Source organism: Schistocerca piceifrons, chromosome 5 (genome assembly GCF_021461385.2).
Source record: "Schistocerca piceifrons isolate TAMUIC-IGC-003096 chromosome 5, iqSchPice1.1, whole genome shotgun sequence".
NCBI classification, from domain to species: Eukaryota; Metazoa; Arthropoda; class Insecta; order Orthoptera; family Acrididae; genus Schistocerca; species Schistocerca piceifrons.
The window spans coordinates 540,735,648-540,752,126 of record NC_060142.1 but is presented as its reverse complement, the minus strand read 5'-3'; the positions used below and the strand labels follow the sequence as shown (position 1 = coordinate 540,752,126).

The following is a 16,479-nucleotide window of genomic DNA, read 5'->3' as shown; positions in this document are numbered from 1 at the left end:
TTTCCCTACATACTCATTCTCATCTTCATTAGTCACATGATTTATCAGCACTAAGCAACACAGTCATGTGTGACACCCTTTGCTACTTGTCGCAATACACACTATCCATACCTACCTGACCAGTGGATCTCTCTCTCTCTCTCTCTCTCTCTCTCTCTCTCTCTCTGTGTGTGTGTGTGTGTGTGTGTGTGTGTGTGTGTGTGTGTGTGGTCTGAAGGACTTGACATAAAAGTGAGGCAATTTTCTGTCTTTACCATGAGCCCGTCTCCCGTCTGCTGCTGAGTGCCACGTTTATTTGGTGAGGAGCACTACTCTCTCATGTACGTGTTATTTTAAGCCGTGGTTGTGAGGTATGGAAACTGGGGAAACAGAAAAAAGAAAAAAAAAATAGAAGAAACAGACCTAGAGATGCAGAAATGAGCCACAAAACATCATGGACTGAAATAAAATCTTACTAAAAGAAATTAAAGAGAAAGGACATTGATTAACGTGATATGAAGGAGAACGACTAAATTATTTGGAAACCTAATTTGACTTAACACCTTAATTTTAAAAAAAAGTTCTGAAGGAAAAACTCTGGTAAAATATTAAGGGGGCCCAGAACATCCATACTGCAAAGTGGAGAGGCCTGGGATGGGTGGCATCTACAGTGACGGGGCTGAGTTGAGCTTGTGGGTTGTCATCAGGATATTATCTGATGGTGGCTCACAAAAACATCATTCATTGTCACACATTTATTAGAAAACAAGCTACACCACTCATAGCATCATCCTATGGTAGTAAGGCCCCCTCAGCATATGCTGAAAGCACAAAGGTCGGGGGTGTTGATGCAAAAAGCAGCCAGCGACCAGCTGGTGGGTGAGCTGGAATGCTAATGCATGACAGCTGTGGCACAATGCACACTGTTGCAGCAAAACTGTGTAACTCAGGACAGGGTGCACCTGCAGATGCAGAAGCCACACCATGACTGTTACAGAGGAAGGTAGCCCCAAGCAGTGGTGTCCGCCCCTGCAAGCAGTGGTGTACAGCATCAGTTTGCCTGAACAAGTACAAGCAGTTTGTTGGCTGCACAACCGCAGTCACGAATGGCTGCCCTCCAAGGCAAAAGTCCAGCATTGGCTAAAGTGGGCCAAAAGATGGCCCACAGCTGGAAGGTGCCAAGTTCATGGGAGTGGACTTGAAACCAGGTGTCACGTCATGGGTAAGTGGGCCCAAGTCTTGTAATGGCAGCCTGCAACACCCTGTCACCTTGTGTGGACCTCCCCTCATACTAGGTGCTGCCACACGGAGATGATATTGGGGCACCTACGTATGCAACAGCCAAGAATTTGAAAAATCTGCTGTCTCCGTATGTGGGGAAATGTGTTCACCATATCCAAAACTCAGAAGACTTCCTGCAACACCTCAAGCAATTACGCATCACAGATTCGGACATGATGGTTAGTTTTGACATGGTATCACTGTTCACCAGGGTCCCACTGAGAGACTTCCTAGAACTGATTGCAGAAAAATTTGATGGTGCTCTACTGGACCTGTTCAGGCATACACTGGCAACCAGGTATTTCCTGTACGGGAACCAATATTACTGGCAAACTGAAGGTGTAGCTATGGATAGCCCATTGTCTCCTGTGGTTGCCAACATGTTCATGGAGAGATTTGAGGAGAGGGCATTAGAGACAGCCAGATATAAACCCACATGCTTCTTCAGGTATGTGCATGACACCTTCGTAATCTGGCCTCATGGGAAGGACAGGCTCAATGAGTTTCTGGAACATCTTAACTCGTGCCACCCAAATATCAAGTTCACCATAGAACAGGAGAAGAATGGCCAGCTGCCATTTCTGGATGTACTAGTAAAAAGGAAAGCAGATGGATCAATTGGCCACAGTGTGTATCGAAAACTCACACACACTGATTTATATCTGCAGGCCACCAGCTGTCACCACCCTGCACAGAAGAACGGTGTTCTTAAGACATTGGTCCACAGAGCATGTGCCTTGTCAGAGCAAGAAAGTCTACCGACAGAAATAGAGCATCTCAAAACAGTGTTCTGCAAAAATGGATATACACCGAAAAAAACTGAGATGGCACTCCAACCAGCCACTACACCAAAAGTTCCAGAAGCAGAGCAAGATGAAGCCAAGAAGGTGGCGTATTTGCCCTATGCTGGCTCTATATCTGCCAGAATCAGTAGGATCCTCCATAAACACAAGATCAAGTGTGTTTTCTGTCCATCCAGCAAGATCAGGGGACTGGTGGGAAATGTCAATGACGATACGGGTTTGCAGAAACCAGGGATTTATAATATACCTTGCCAATGTGGCATGTCCTACATTGGCCAGACGACAAGAACAGTAGATATCTGGTGCAAGGAACATCAGAGGCACACCCGATTAATACAGGCAACAAAATCAGCCATTGCTGAACACTGCCTAGAACTAGGTTATGCTATGAATTATGAAGAAACTGAGTTTCTAGCACAGATGCCCAGATTTTGGGACAGTGTAATAAGGGAGTCAATAGAGATAAAAATGACCGATAATCTCATGAACTGTGACACGGGGTACCAGCTAAGTAGAGCCTGATCCTGCTCTGGAATTGCTGAAGAAGCAATGGGGACAGCTGCAGCACTCCACAAATAGAAGAACTGAATGCGTAGACATAGAGAACGATCCCCATAGAGAGTTCCAGGCGCACCAGGCTGAATATGGAACACCCAGGGTCGGGACTGATGGGCGTGGACTGCAGAGGGAACATCTAGAACCGCAGCGGATCGAAAATCGGATGGCAACGCTCCAGCAGATCACAGTGAGTGGGAAAGGACCACAGGGGGAATGCCTGGTACCACAGATGGGATTCCAGACCGAAGATGGAACACCTAGGAATGTGTCTGGTGGGCGCGGAGCACAAAGAGAACACCCAGGACTGCAGCGGACGGAAAAGGGAATGGCAATGCTCCAAAAGACCGCATTGAGCAGGCGCGGACCGCAGAGAGAGCGCCTGGTGGAGGGGGAAGGCCACAGGCATAAATACTGGACCAGGTCCATTCGAGTAGTAGTCTCAGGTTGCACCTGATGAAGGTAACGAGTTACACTACCGAAATATAGTGCAAGTACGATGCTGATATCCGGCAGAACACGACGCTGATATCCGGCAGAACACCTGACAACCCAAGATGTCATTAGATCGCCGGGAAAGCCTGAAGTATTACACTATATGACTCCTTATTTATTATACTGTAACAATGTCATCAGAGAATCAGAACTAAGCATGCTATGACTGATTTTGGATGACCAGAAAGGATTCTTTAAATGGCCCATGAAGAAGTTGGTTAGGTAAGTGCCATTCAAGTGCTCTCAATAGTGTCACAGCTTGAAGGTAACGAGTTACACTACCGAAATATAGTGCAAGTACGATGCTGATATCCGGCAGAACACGACGCTGATATCCGGCAGAACACCTGACAACCCAAGATGTCATTAGATCGCCGGGAAAGCCTGAAGTATTACACTATATGACTCCTTATTTATTATACTGTAACAATGTCATCAGAGAATCAGAACTAAGCATGCTATGACTGATTTTGGATGACCAGAAAGGATTCTTTAAATGGCCCATGAAGAAGTTGGTTAGGTAAGTGCCATTCAAGTGCTCTCAATAGTGTCACAGCTTTGTTTGCAGAGGGTACATTTAAAGAAGACCGTTACTGGAGACAATATTACCGAGACTATTATGAAAGAACTAGTGGGTTCGGAATCTGCTAAACTACGCCACAGACACAAAGGATTCCCAGTGGGAATATGAGTTCCACATGGTACAAACACAGAAAATGCAGAGAGCAAGTGGAAAAAGATAAAAAGATGTTTGTCTCTTTAATGTGTGAGGGTAGGTTGCAGGCAATAGACTGAAGTGAGGTTCTTTTAGAGGGGGCAAAGTAACTAGTCACAAAGGAATGTCCTGGGTAGCTTAGTTTACAGGTCTTGAGAAGCACGTAGAAAAATGGAAGCCCAGAAAGTTGAAGGAATGAGGAACAATCCAGGAAAAAACTTTGTGAAGAGGCTAGGGATCTGATGAGGGATTGGAAGTTATATTGCTGGACTTCTAGAATGGGGTCACTATAAAAGGGGTTTGAAAGAGGATTTGTTCAAAAGCTGTCAGAATCCCTCTGTGAGGTAATTGTTGAAATTCAGAATGACAGTGATGACAGCTTTTTATGCAATGAAGAGAGGTGCAGGTGGTAGTTCTTTCAGTGTTAATGAAGTATGACTGGAAAGGGATCACTGAAGAAGAGGTTTGTAAGAGGATCTGTTCAAAAGATGGCAGAATCCCTCTGTGAGGTAATCACTGAAGTTTACGACTGCGATGGCATCTTTTCCTGCAATGAAGAGAGGTATAGGTGCTAGCAATTTCAGTGCTTGGTTGGAAAGACACCAGAATCAACATCAACACTTTCTAAAAAAAAAAAAAAAAAAGAGAGAGAGAGAGAGAGAGAAGCTGTTGCTGTTATAATGTTTGCTTCCAAATGATATTGTTCAGAGCTGCATTTGCAGAAGAGAAATTGCCCATGATTTACATCTTCTTCTCAGATTAATCCTTCATTCCATCCTTTTGGTGTCACTGGGCACATGAATGGTCCTTCAGGCCTCAATATCTTATATTATTGAGACTTTTAATCTCCTATTATAGAAATTGGCATTCTGATTTTGTGCCATGGCTGTGGTTCCACCATTACATCATCTTATAAAAGGTGCAACATAAGTCTGAGACTACAGATTTTTATGGATAACTTGTCTGCATAATTTTTGATTTACTCTTCAACCATTTCCATCACAACTGATACATGGTGAACTGCGCAGGCCATATTGCATCATTCTGATTACATTGTATCACAGTTATTGTTCTAATGTAGACAACACAGACTATAAAATTACATCAGTACAGAGAATCGAATACAAGTAAAAGGCATGCATAACTAATTAATTTAGCCACATTAAATCAATAATTACCTTATAAATATACCTCACAGGGAGATTTCAATGTCAGAAAAAACCTTTCTGCACAAAATGCAAATGGATGATATGAATAAGTACATATTTTTAAAATTTTATTTTTTAGGGGAAAAGTAGTTATTTTTAATTTTAAATGTTATTCATATTGTCGTCTTCTTGCAAACCCAGTTCAATCAAACAACTCTGAGTAATATTCCCAAATTAAAAGAACAGGCATTCCCTTTTAAACTTATATGCAATTATGTTATAAACTGGTATTCAGCAAAGAACAGTGACAGTCAAAATGTATTTTGACTTATGATTGATCACACAGATTCTCAAATAGAACTGCTACAGGACAGCTGTGATAGTTGTTATTGAGCTCTCGTATAAACCAGATGTGTGTTTAATATTGCTGTCCAATGATTCTAATGAGAACATTCAACCTCAGACAATGCCACCGAGTAAAAGATATGTACCTTTATTTATCTAAATGTGGACTTCACTGCACTTGGGGCATTTGTCAGATGTATTTCAACATAAAAATGCCATGGAAATGTTTAAGAATACTCAATCAGAAAAAGTTTTATTTTGAGCTACTGATGTTAATGAAAAATGATTTAAGCTTTTACAAACTGATTTTTGCAAATGAAAATCATTTTAAAGAGCAAAACCAATTTAATTGCCAAAATAAATTTGTCACCGTGTTTGAATGTAATTATTTTCTGTTTTCTTGTGCCCACAGTCCAACAATATTTAGAAAGGCAACACTTTCTGCCTGGACTGTTATTAAATGTATTATTCACTAGCATGATTTTGGTCTGTTAAGCCAGACTCAACAGACATGTAACAACATTAGTGCTTAAAGATCAGTTAAACATTATGAACACATTCTGTTCCCAAACATATTTGGTGAAAATAAAATTACTATTACCTTTTTTTCACAAAATTATCTCTTCTTTCTTCCCTATGAAACGCACAATGCATGTCATCCTTTTAAGAGGGCATTGTCCTCATGTCAACCACGTTTGCATATTTCATAAGTCGAGACCAGATTATATGCATTTGTATATTCAGCTCCTTTTCACCAGTTATTGCTTATTTCAACTAAAAACTAGTGACGATGCCTATTTTCACTCTATGTTTACAATATTATAAAAAATTAAATGGGCGCTCTCTAGCTCGATCTAGTTTTGATGTCTCACAGATTGACCATGACCTAGAATGCTTGCAATTGCTAACCGAGAGGCCACTTGATCTAGTCTTGATGTCTCACAGATTGACAGCGACCTAGAACTGCGTGCAATTGCTAACTGAGAGGCCACTGCCTAGTGAAAACATTACAGAAGAGGAACAAGAACAGGCAGACATAGTCAATGCTCCTCTGCCCACGCTCCCAGTTAATCCCCTCCACTGTCATACCATACACATCGGCAACAATTAAATTAAACTACGCAAGCTTTTAGTCACATCTCCATTGTTTCAGTTTAGCTTTCTGTTTACTTGGACACAGTTTGAATGTGTTTATGATGTGTAGTGTGTAACATGTTGTGCGCCATGCTGCTCGAAAAAAGAAACATCGTTTCGTGGATAGCTGACAATCCTGGAACATTTACATAAGACAGAATTGTTTTATATTGTTGAGTTTGTGAGAAAAATGTTTCATACAAAAAAAGGTTTCAAACAGACCAGCATGTCGAGACAAGTCTTCATATCGCAGGGATGCGGAAGAAAGGTCCACAGCAACAACTTCTGACAACAGCAAGTTGCAGTAGCAGGTATTTGTCCAAAGGTAACCAAAAAAGTCAGTTTAACATGGATCTATGTGAAGCATTCATTGCAAGCAATATTCGTCTTCACAAACTTACAAATCCTATCCTCAAAGGCTTCCTTCCAAAAAAATCAGTTTAACATGGATCTATGTGAAGCATTCATTGCAAGCAATATTCGTCTTCACAAACTTACAAACCCTATCCTCAAAGGCTTCTTGCAAATATTGCTTAAATGAAAATATACCAGGTGGATCAACATTGCGTAAAAATTAAATACCAACAATTTACGTAAATGTTCTAGAAAAAATATGCAATGAACTCGAGGACAGCATTACCTGTATTTCAGCATTATCTGTATTGTGGCCGTTACATTGCAACTTTAATTATTGGTGCTTTAAAAGAAGAGCCTTCTTCTTCCTATTTAGCGGTCTGCAAAGAACTTGAAAAAGTAAATCATTCTACGATTACCAGATTTGTGAATGAGGGTACTAGAAAAATATTTCCAGAATCTTCTGCAGATGAAAGGGTGTTTGTGTTTATTTCAGATGCTGCTCCCAATATGATCAAAACAGGAAAAGCCCTCCAAGTATTTTATCCCAATTTAATGCGTGTGATGTGCTTTGCTCATAGAGTACATCGCCTTGCTGAAGAAGTAAATGTAAACAAATTAATTTCATCCACAAAGAAAGTGTTTCAAAATGTTTCTGCTCGCGTCAAAAGACCTACAAAGAAAAACTACTAAATATGCCTTTACCTCCTGAACCAGTGGTAACTCGTTGGAGTACATGGGTCAAAGCAGTGTTGTAATATAATGAACATTTCGAAGCCATTAGAGGGGTAGTAAACGACTTTGATAGTGCAGAGGCTTTGGCAATTTGCCAGTTCAAGGAAGCTTTTAATCACTCAGGTATTAAAAAAAGACGTTGCTGTGATTAGCACTCATTTTTCCCATATACTGGCAAGTATTAGAAAGCTTGAAACTCAAGATTTGGTGCTGAATGTATCTATTCAGATAAGGATAAAATTATTCTAGTGAGATCCTCATTGATGAAAGTATTCGCAAGAAAACTTAAAAAACAGTTTGAAAACATTTTAAATAACCCCGGCTTTGAACCCTTGTGCCAAATTGATAGTTTTATTAATGGGATGAGTGAACTTTTACCAGAAACAATAAGTGCCAACATAGCACCCAAATTCAAATACTGCCCATTTACTTCAGTTGATGTTGAACAGCCTTTTTCTGCTTACAAAAATGTTTCGAATGATCAAAGACACAGTCTTACTACCGAACATTTGGAACGGCACTTGGTCGTTTATATTTACAATAGTATAAAAATGTAAAACAACTTGTAAAAATGCTTTGCTCCAATAGTATTAATTAAAAGTTAATGCTGATCAAAAAAATTCATGATTGTATGTTGTTTTTTAAATAAAATATTATAGACTTTTTGAACATGCCGCTCTGTGTGCAATATACCTCGAAGTTGGTCCTGTACATACTGACTGTTTCGCTACGACTCACTCGCATCACATCTGCTAAGAAAGGCCCCCTTCCTAACCTCTACCAGAAAGTATTCATAAAATGATATCAGCATTCTAAATGTACTGATTTTTCACATGGCCAGTGTTCTTCCTCATACCTGTTATGCACAGCTTCGACCTTGAGATATAATGCATGCAGTAACTATCATGTTTTTTAATTATTTGATCTTGGATATTACAACACTTTTCATGCATTTTAAGCATTTTTCATGCATATTTTAAGGTTTTTATGATGTATATAATCCAGTCTCTAATCATAAGTACATGACATTTCTACAGTTGAGAACAAAATGTATTCTTAAAGATGCTGTCATAGCTGTTGCCTGAGGATGGCATTTCTTAATTTTTGGATCATCTGTCCTCTGAATGTTTTGACGCTGCCCGCCATGACTTCTTCTCCTGTCCCCCTTTTCATCTCAGCGTGGCATTTACACCCAATGTCCTCAATTATTTGTTGAATATATTTCAATTTCTGTCTTCCCCCAACAGTTTTTACTCTCGACAGCAACCTCTTGTATCACAGAAGTTATTCCATCATCTTTTAACACATCCATTCCTTTCTTCTTTTCAGTGTTTACCACAGTGTGGAGAACCTCCTCACTTGACATCTTATCAGCCCACATATTCTCAACATCCTTCTATAGCACCACAACCAAATGTCTCGATTCTCTTCTTTTCCAGATTTTCCGCAGTCCATGATTCACTTCCATACAATGTTGTGCTCCAGACATACATTCTCAGAAATTTCTTCCACAAATGATGGTCAATATTTGATACTAGTAGACTTGTTTTGCTCTGGAATGCCATCTTTGGCTGTGCCAGTCTGCTTTTTACATTCTCCTTGCTTCTTCCATAATACGTTACTTTCTTTCTGAGACAACACAACTCCTCCACTTCGTCTACTCCATGGTCCTCAGTTTTAATAAGTTTCTCACTAGTCTCATTTCTGCTACTTATTACTTTCACCTTTCTTTGTTTTAGTCTCAATGTACATTCTGCTTGTGGTAGGTGTTCACAACATTCAGTGCGACCTGGAAATAATCTCCTTGTTTTCACTGAGAATGGCAGTGTCATCAGTGAAACTGATCACTGACATTCCTTCACCCTGAATTTTAACCCTACTCTTGACCCTATCTTTTATCTGTGTTATTGATTCTTTGATTGTACTCGTAAAAGACTGCATGTTTGTCTTAAGCACTTTTTAATCAGAACACTTCATTGTTGGTCTTACATTATTACTGTTCCTTCTTGGTTCTTATACATAAATGTGTATTGCCTGCCTTTCCCAACAGCTTCCATCTACTTTTCTGAGAACTTTGAACATCTTTCGCCATTTTCCAATGGCATATGCTTTTTCTATTTTGACAAATCATATGAATACAGGAAATGTATTTGTAGTTGTGAATACAAACCACCTTCAGCTTTATATTACAACGACGACAATGAAAATTTGTGCTGGACCAATGTTTGACCCAGATTTCCTACAGCTATCCATGCATGAATTACTGCCACATCCAAACTTACATATATCATTGTTCTTGTGATGCATTTGGACATTGCATATATTCCCGTTCAGGAAGTGCATATTTATTGAGAGTTGGTGAATAAATACAAAATTGCAATGCCTCTGTTATTAAGAAGTACGATGTAATGTTGCATGCACTGCAATTTTGTAAATCCTACAAAGGTGTCTTGATTTTCCTGAAGTCTTTCTTCCATAAGATCTGCCTCTCTGTCGCCTTTATCTTTCCTGAAGTCGAACAGAATGATGTATAACAGATCCTCAATTTTCTTTTCCATTCTGTGCATTATTCTTGTCAGGAGCTTGGATGCATGAACTGTTAAGATGACCGTGCGGTAATTCTCATACGTATCTGCCATTGCTCTCTTCAGAATAGCATGTATGATATTCTCCACAATACTTATGGTATGTCTCCAGTCTCATAAATTCTGCAAATTAACTTGAATAGTTGCTTGTTCTCCATTCCCAACTGATTTTACAAAGTGCAAAGAAATGTTAGCCATCCCTTCTGTCTCGTTTGATCACAAGTCTTCCAAAGCTCTGTCAAACTTTCTTTCGCATCGGGTGGCAGTTCCTCTCCATCACAGGGGTCTTCATTATACTCTTTCCACCTATATGACCTCTCCTATACTTTGATACTTTTCCCTCTGTCATTCCCACTACCAAGCCCATACACTTCTGTAGTACCACATTCAATTCGTTCCCCTGTTACAGCATTCCAATCCTCCAATATTATCAGATGACATACTGAGTTACTCATTCAAAGCCCACTCTTTCTATCTCAGCTTCCTGTTGCAACATCAGTGTGTATTGATGTTGTTGGCATTGTTTTGCAGTCAGTTGTGATGAGAATAATCTTATCACTGAATTGTTCAAACACTCTGCCCTACCTTCCTATTCATAACAAATCATACTCCCATTATACCTTTTTATGCTGCTGTTGATATTACCCTATATTTGTCTGAGCACAAATCCTGAACTTCCTTGCATTTCACTTCACTGACTCCCACTATTTCTAGATTGAGCCTTTGCATTTCCATTTCCAGATTTTCTACCTTCCCTACCACATTCAGACTTCTGATATTCCACTTTCCAACTTGTAGAATTTGACTAGCAGAATTTTAGTGCTTTGTTTGTTACTCCACCTTTTTCTTCCGGTTCCCTTCCCCTTGGGAAACTAACCCAGAATCCTTTGCAAGTGGAGAGATCATCATGACACTTTTTTCAGTCACAGGCCACATGTCCTGTGGATATTACCTGTTTTTAAGCAGTAGTTTCCAGTGCCTTGTTCATTCTCATACCACTGATCACTGCTGAGTCTTTCGCCATTTAGGGGCAATTTCTCACTCCAGTGGTAAGAGCCATGAACCACTGTTCGCCCTCTTTGACAAGGTCATTGGCAGAATGAGAGGTGACTACTCATGCTGGAAGTTTCAGCCACCACAGACAGTGATTTTTATACAGATTTTACTGGAATCAAAATTGGGATCTAGGATTTAAAAAAAGCATTCTTCCTAAAAGCTGAACTTCAGCTTCCTATTAGTACCAGCCAGAATCACATTATGCCAGAAATGCATAATAGGCCAAAATCACAATTGTGAATAAACACATTTAATAACACTCCAGGCAGACAATATAATTTCTAAAATTATTTGGATGTCCTACAGAATACTACCTTCCTGCTATGTGAGTCACGCTTGCAAGCAAATGGGGCTAAGAAATGAGTAATTTATAGAAGTCACAAAAAGTATAGATTGATAATCACTGTAAAGATGATATGATGAGTTGCAGACAGGCACAACAAAAAGACTTACACAATGAGCTTTTGGCCAAAGCCTTTTTCAGAAATGAAAACACAAAACACATTCACACAAGCAGGCACACCTCATGCACACATGACCGCTATCTCCAGCCGCTGTGGACAGAATGTAACTGTCACACTGAACGAAAGCAATAATATGAAGTGCGGCAGAGAAGAAGGAGGGTAGCACATTTGTAAATTATTGGTGTAGTGAAAGATTGAGTAATTACCTGAATGTTGCAACAAATTAAGATTATATGCTGCACTAAAACTTGAATATGGCCACCTTCCTTTCTCAGTAAATACCCTTATAGGTAAGAAGTTCTACTCTATTTGTAGATTTGTAATTTCATAATTTTTCTTACAATACTGCACTGATTCTGTTTCTTTAGTTCAAGGAATTCGATAACCTTTCTTTGAAAGAGATAAAATAATTAATTCCTTCAACATCCTCAAGAAATATGGTGTAGAATATAATGTGGCCATCAATGAAATCAGACTGCATGTGTTGAGCAACATCACCAACCAAAGAAGCAGAGATGAACTCTACCTTAAAATCAAATGCAAATCATAAAAACAGCAACATAAAGAATTAAAATGTTTGTACTTAAAAAGTTCTGACGGTTTGTCCTGGCTGGTACTAATGTTTAACCAAGTTCAACTTTTAGTAAGAATTATTCTTTATTTGAATGCAACGAGAGAGAGAGAGAGAGAGAGAGAGAGAGAGAGAGAGAGAGAGAGAGAGAGAGAAACGCAAAGTGCTGACAGGGAGGAGAGTTTGCTACACAAACGGAAATGAGTTCAAGGCATAGTTATACAAAGTTTCAGAAATCAAAACTGTAGATTTGTAACTATTTCTTGAATTCTATTATGGAATTAAAGTGAAAGAGAACATATTGATGTTATGATAGTGAGTTGCTCCAAACAGCCCCCAAATCACTTCCAGCATTTAAACTAAAAACTTTTATTTGCACAGGAAAAATTATTGTTACGTGTGGTCTTTAGGAGATGATATGGTTTTGCCTGTTCTGAGCCAAGAAGCAACTCAGCATAGTTAAAGGAAGTACACAGTAATAGTAGTAGTAGTAGTAGTAGTAGTAGTATGTTATTCTGTCTTACGGCAGGTCTTTTCATGGGTTAAGCCTCTTCCACTTTTGTCTGTCCATAGCTAGTCTTTTCATTTCTGAATATTTGTCCCCTTTGATATTGTCCAGCATTTGATATCTTCTTTTTCCTCTTCCCCTTTTCCCCTCCACCATTCCTTCTATTCCTTCCATCAATAAACAGTCCCTCCTCAAACAATGTCCAATCCAGTTCCGTTTTCTCTTTCTGATGACTTTCAGCATGTTTCTTTCTTCTCCAACTCTTCTTAATAATTCTTCATACCTTACTCGGTCTTTCCATTTCACTTTTTCCATTCTTCTCCATATCCACATCTCTAGCACCTCCAATCTTCTTTCACCTTCCTTCCTCAATGTCCAGGTCTCCACGCTGAACAGTGCAACGCTCCAAATGTAACATTTGGCCAGTCTTTTCCTCAGATCTTTGTTTAGTGGTCCATAAATTAATTTCTGTTTCCTCTTGAATCTTTCTTTTGTCATTGCAATTCTTTTCCTAATTTCTGTTGAGCAATACATATCATCCATTATTACAATTCCCAAGTAATTGAAGTTATTCACTTGCTCTATTTCGTCTCTGCCTATTTTCATACAGCATTTTCTCCCCTTTCCTCCAATTACCATACTTTTCGTACATAGGTAGGATAAAAACAGATTATTGTGGAACAGAGACACAGTATATTTTTCCACTTTTTTCAAAAAAAATAAAATAAACACAGAAGTAATCATTCACCAACAGCCCCCACCCCAAAAACAGGGCACGAGGCTGGGATTTAGGCATACAAAGAACTGAAAATCATTCTATCATTTATGTGGACACATCTGCTCAGGCAACCACTTTGAATATGTATTCTAGCAATTACCTAGAGTGTTGCCAAGACCTATTTACCTGCAAAAAGTACTTACTTTTAAATTCTCATAATCACCAGCATGAAGACGATCTCTGTATGTCTCTATTGCATGGCATGCTATTTCACGTGCTTCAAAACTCAACATATGTGGCCTCTTGGATACAAAAGTGCTTAGTGGATAGCCCATGAACTTTGGTGTACTGTAATCAATACAAAGTCTTGATTAATAATACACATCACTATTATTTTTTGTCATTATCTATAATGACAAAAAAGTAAACCAGAATAAATGGTGATTAACAATGGCTGATGGTCTGCTAAAGATGGACGACTGAAATATAAAATTTGAAGAAAAAGTAAAATATGGTGAAAATTACAGCACGAAACATAAAAGCAAAACTTTAAATCAATAAACATATGTGGAAAACCGGAATCAAATACAGTGTGTTTTCCACATATCTCTCTAAACCACTGAATTGATTTTAACCACATTTGGCACACATACTATCTTTCAGTAAGTACTGCTGGGGTAAGGCCTACTGATAGTGAAGTCGGCCTAAGTTGATCCCTGACAGCTGGCAGCCCTGTTGTTAGCTTTCAACTATGAAACGCAAATGGCTGCAGTGAATGCAGTAGTTGTCTATAGAGCTCCAGCGACACAGAGCCATTGCCGCATAGATGTTTAGAAAATTGCATAATGTGACCAGTTGTCGCAGGCGCATGGAGCTTCTGTGTCCAGCCCATTTTGCAACTGTCAGGGATCTTCTTACAGTGCCTTGATTACAGCTCTCATAGGCTTGCAGGTGAGAAGGGCTGCCCTGCACAACAGGAGTGTTGAGCAGGTAGCATCGGAAAGTGTTCCAGGGGCTATGTCTGCTGATGGGAACTGCTGAGCAAAGAGAGGAGGTAGGAGGAGGTGATGGAAAGAGGGGGGTAGAAGGAAATGGACGGAGAGTGGGGGAGGAGGAGATGGTCAAAGAGAAAAGGGGAGGAAAAATTGGACAGAGACAGTGGTAGTGGGCAAACAGAAAAAGGGGGGGAGGGAAGAGATGGACACAAAGTGGTGGAGGAGCACATAGACAGAGAGATCTGGAAGGAGGATATAAACTGAATGAGAGAAGGAAGAGATGACAGGCAGAGGCAGGAGGAGGGTCAGATTGACAAAAATTGGGGGAGCAGGAGATGGATAGAGAAAGGGAGAGGTGGAGAGTGGGGAGGAGGATTCTGATAGAGAGAGGGGAAGGAACAAAATAACCACACCCAGCATTGAAAAATAATTGCTAAAAGAGAGAGAGAGATATTTTTAAGACATAATTTTATAATTATGTTAAGCAATGGCTTCATTTGGAGGATGACAACAGAAAACATGAAAAAGTAAAGCAAATATGTACACAAGTGATAATGAAGGAGATATCACTCTCAATTCAGCATTATGAGAAAAATACAAGCAGTATGAAACTAATGTTTAAATTCAAATCTCAGAGTGCTGATGACAAGGCACAGGTAAGTAGTAGGCCAAACATGAAAACATATACAAAGTTGAGTCTGAAATCTTCCAACCACTTCTGCGCTGCTGGGCATGAAAAATTGTGTTAATGCATGTAGATCCTGCCATCATGCTTGTGATGCTAGCACTGAAGCAACTTTTTACAGCTACATAAACTCATAAATGGGTGATATCAAAATAACCACACCCAGCATTGAAAAATAATTGCTAATACTAACTAAACAATGTGCCAGAACTCTGATCACAAAAAAGAAAAAAAAAAAAAACTGGGTGTGACCCAACGAAGCTTAACAGGATACAAATATTTTCAATAAATATAAGTGATTTATTGTGTAGGATTAACAACACTCTCAGGTTACTCCTAGAGGATGCAGATGTCTACAAAAATCTGTCATTTTTGGATGGTTTAATGAAGAAAGGAAGGGAGATTAGAGTTTGACATCCCGCTGACAGCAAGGTCCCTAGAGATGGAGCACAAGCATGGATTATGAAAGAAAGGGGAAGGAAATCGACTGTGTCTTTTCAAAGGAACCATTCCAGCATTTGCTTGGAGTAATTTAAGGAAACCACAGAAAACCTAATCTGGATGGTCAAACAGTGGTCTGAACTGTCATCCACCCAAATGTGAGTCCACTGGGCTAATGGGTAATTAAAGAAAACATAGAAAGAATTGGGCAATATTTCTTCTAAGTGTACAGACTGGCAGCTCCCTCTGACTGGTAAATGCTAGGTAATACCCACAAACACAAAAAAGAACCTATAGTTTATAATTATAGCATTGGTGCCAAACTTTTGGAGCCTCTCATAGTGTTTGAATATCTAAGTAGTAACAATATGAAATTTAATGAACTTGTGAAAGCAGTAGCATGAATGAGAGATGTGGAGGGTTTTTCCATTAGATGCTGGACAACTTTAGCAACCTTCTTCAGTAAATCACATTGAAGACTAGTGTGATTTACTCTGGAGAACTGTCCCAATGTTTAGTGTCCTTGACAAGTTTGTCTTGCACCAGATGTCAAGCAAATTCAGTAAAGACCTGCCAGATTCATATATCCCTTACGGAAGCTTGTCACAGATGCTCAGTGAACTGAAATGGCATTGCTAGTTTCATTGTATATTTTATATCAAGCTAGATACAAACACAAGTTGTTCTTTACACACAAGACAGGTCAGTTACATTACGCGGTGCTCGGAATAAAGTGAACAGGTGTGGAACACTTTCGCAAACAGTATAAGCTGGGTGTTGGTGATGCATGGTTTCACCCAGGGAGTTCTAAGTCAACAATTCTACAATGGAGATCAAGCCTGTCATAAGCAGCATATCAAATGCCCTAGAATAAAAGTCCACAGTGAGGTTACCAACACAATATGTAATGGT

The 16,479-nt window shown here is 39.4% G+C and overlaps 1 protein-coding gene across 2 annotated transcripts in view; it reads right to left on the bottom strand.

Moving 5' to 3' along the window:
* The window catches only part of LOC124797865 (methyltransferase-like protein 25B), a 102,257-nt gene that overhangs the window by 35,873 nt on the left and 49,905 nt on the right, over positions 1-16,479 (bottom strand). For both annotated transcript variants that reach the window (XM_047260941.1, XM_047260940.1), the window contains exon 8: positions 13,650-13,794. In XM_047260941.1, the coding sequence (XP_047116897.1) occupies positions 13,650-13,794 (145 nt within the window). The remainder of the gene's footprint in view (positions 1-13,649; positions 13,795-16,479) is intronic.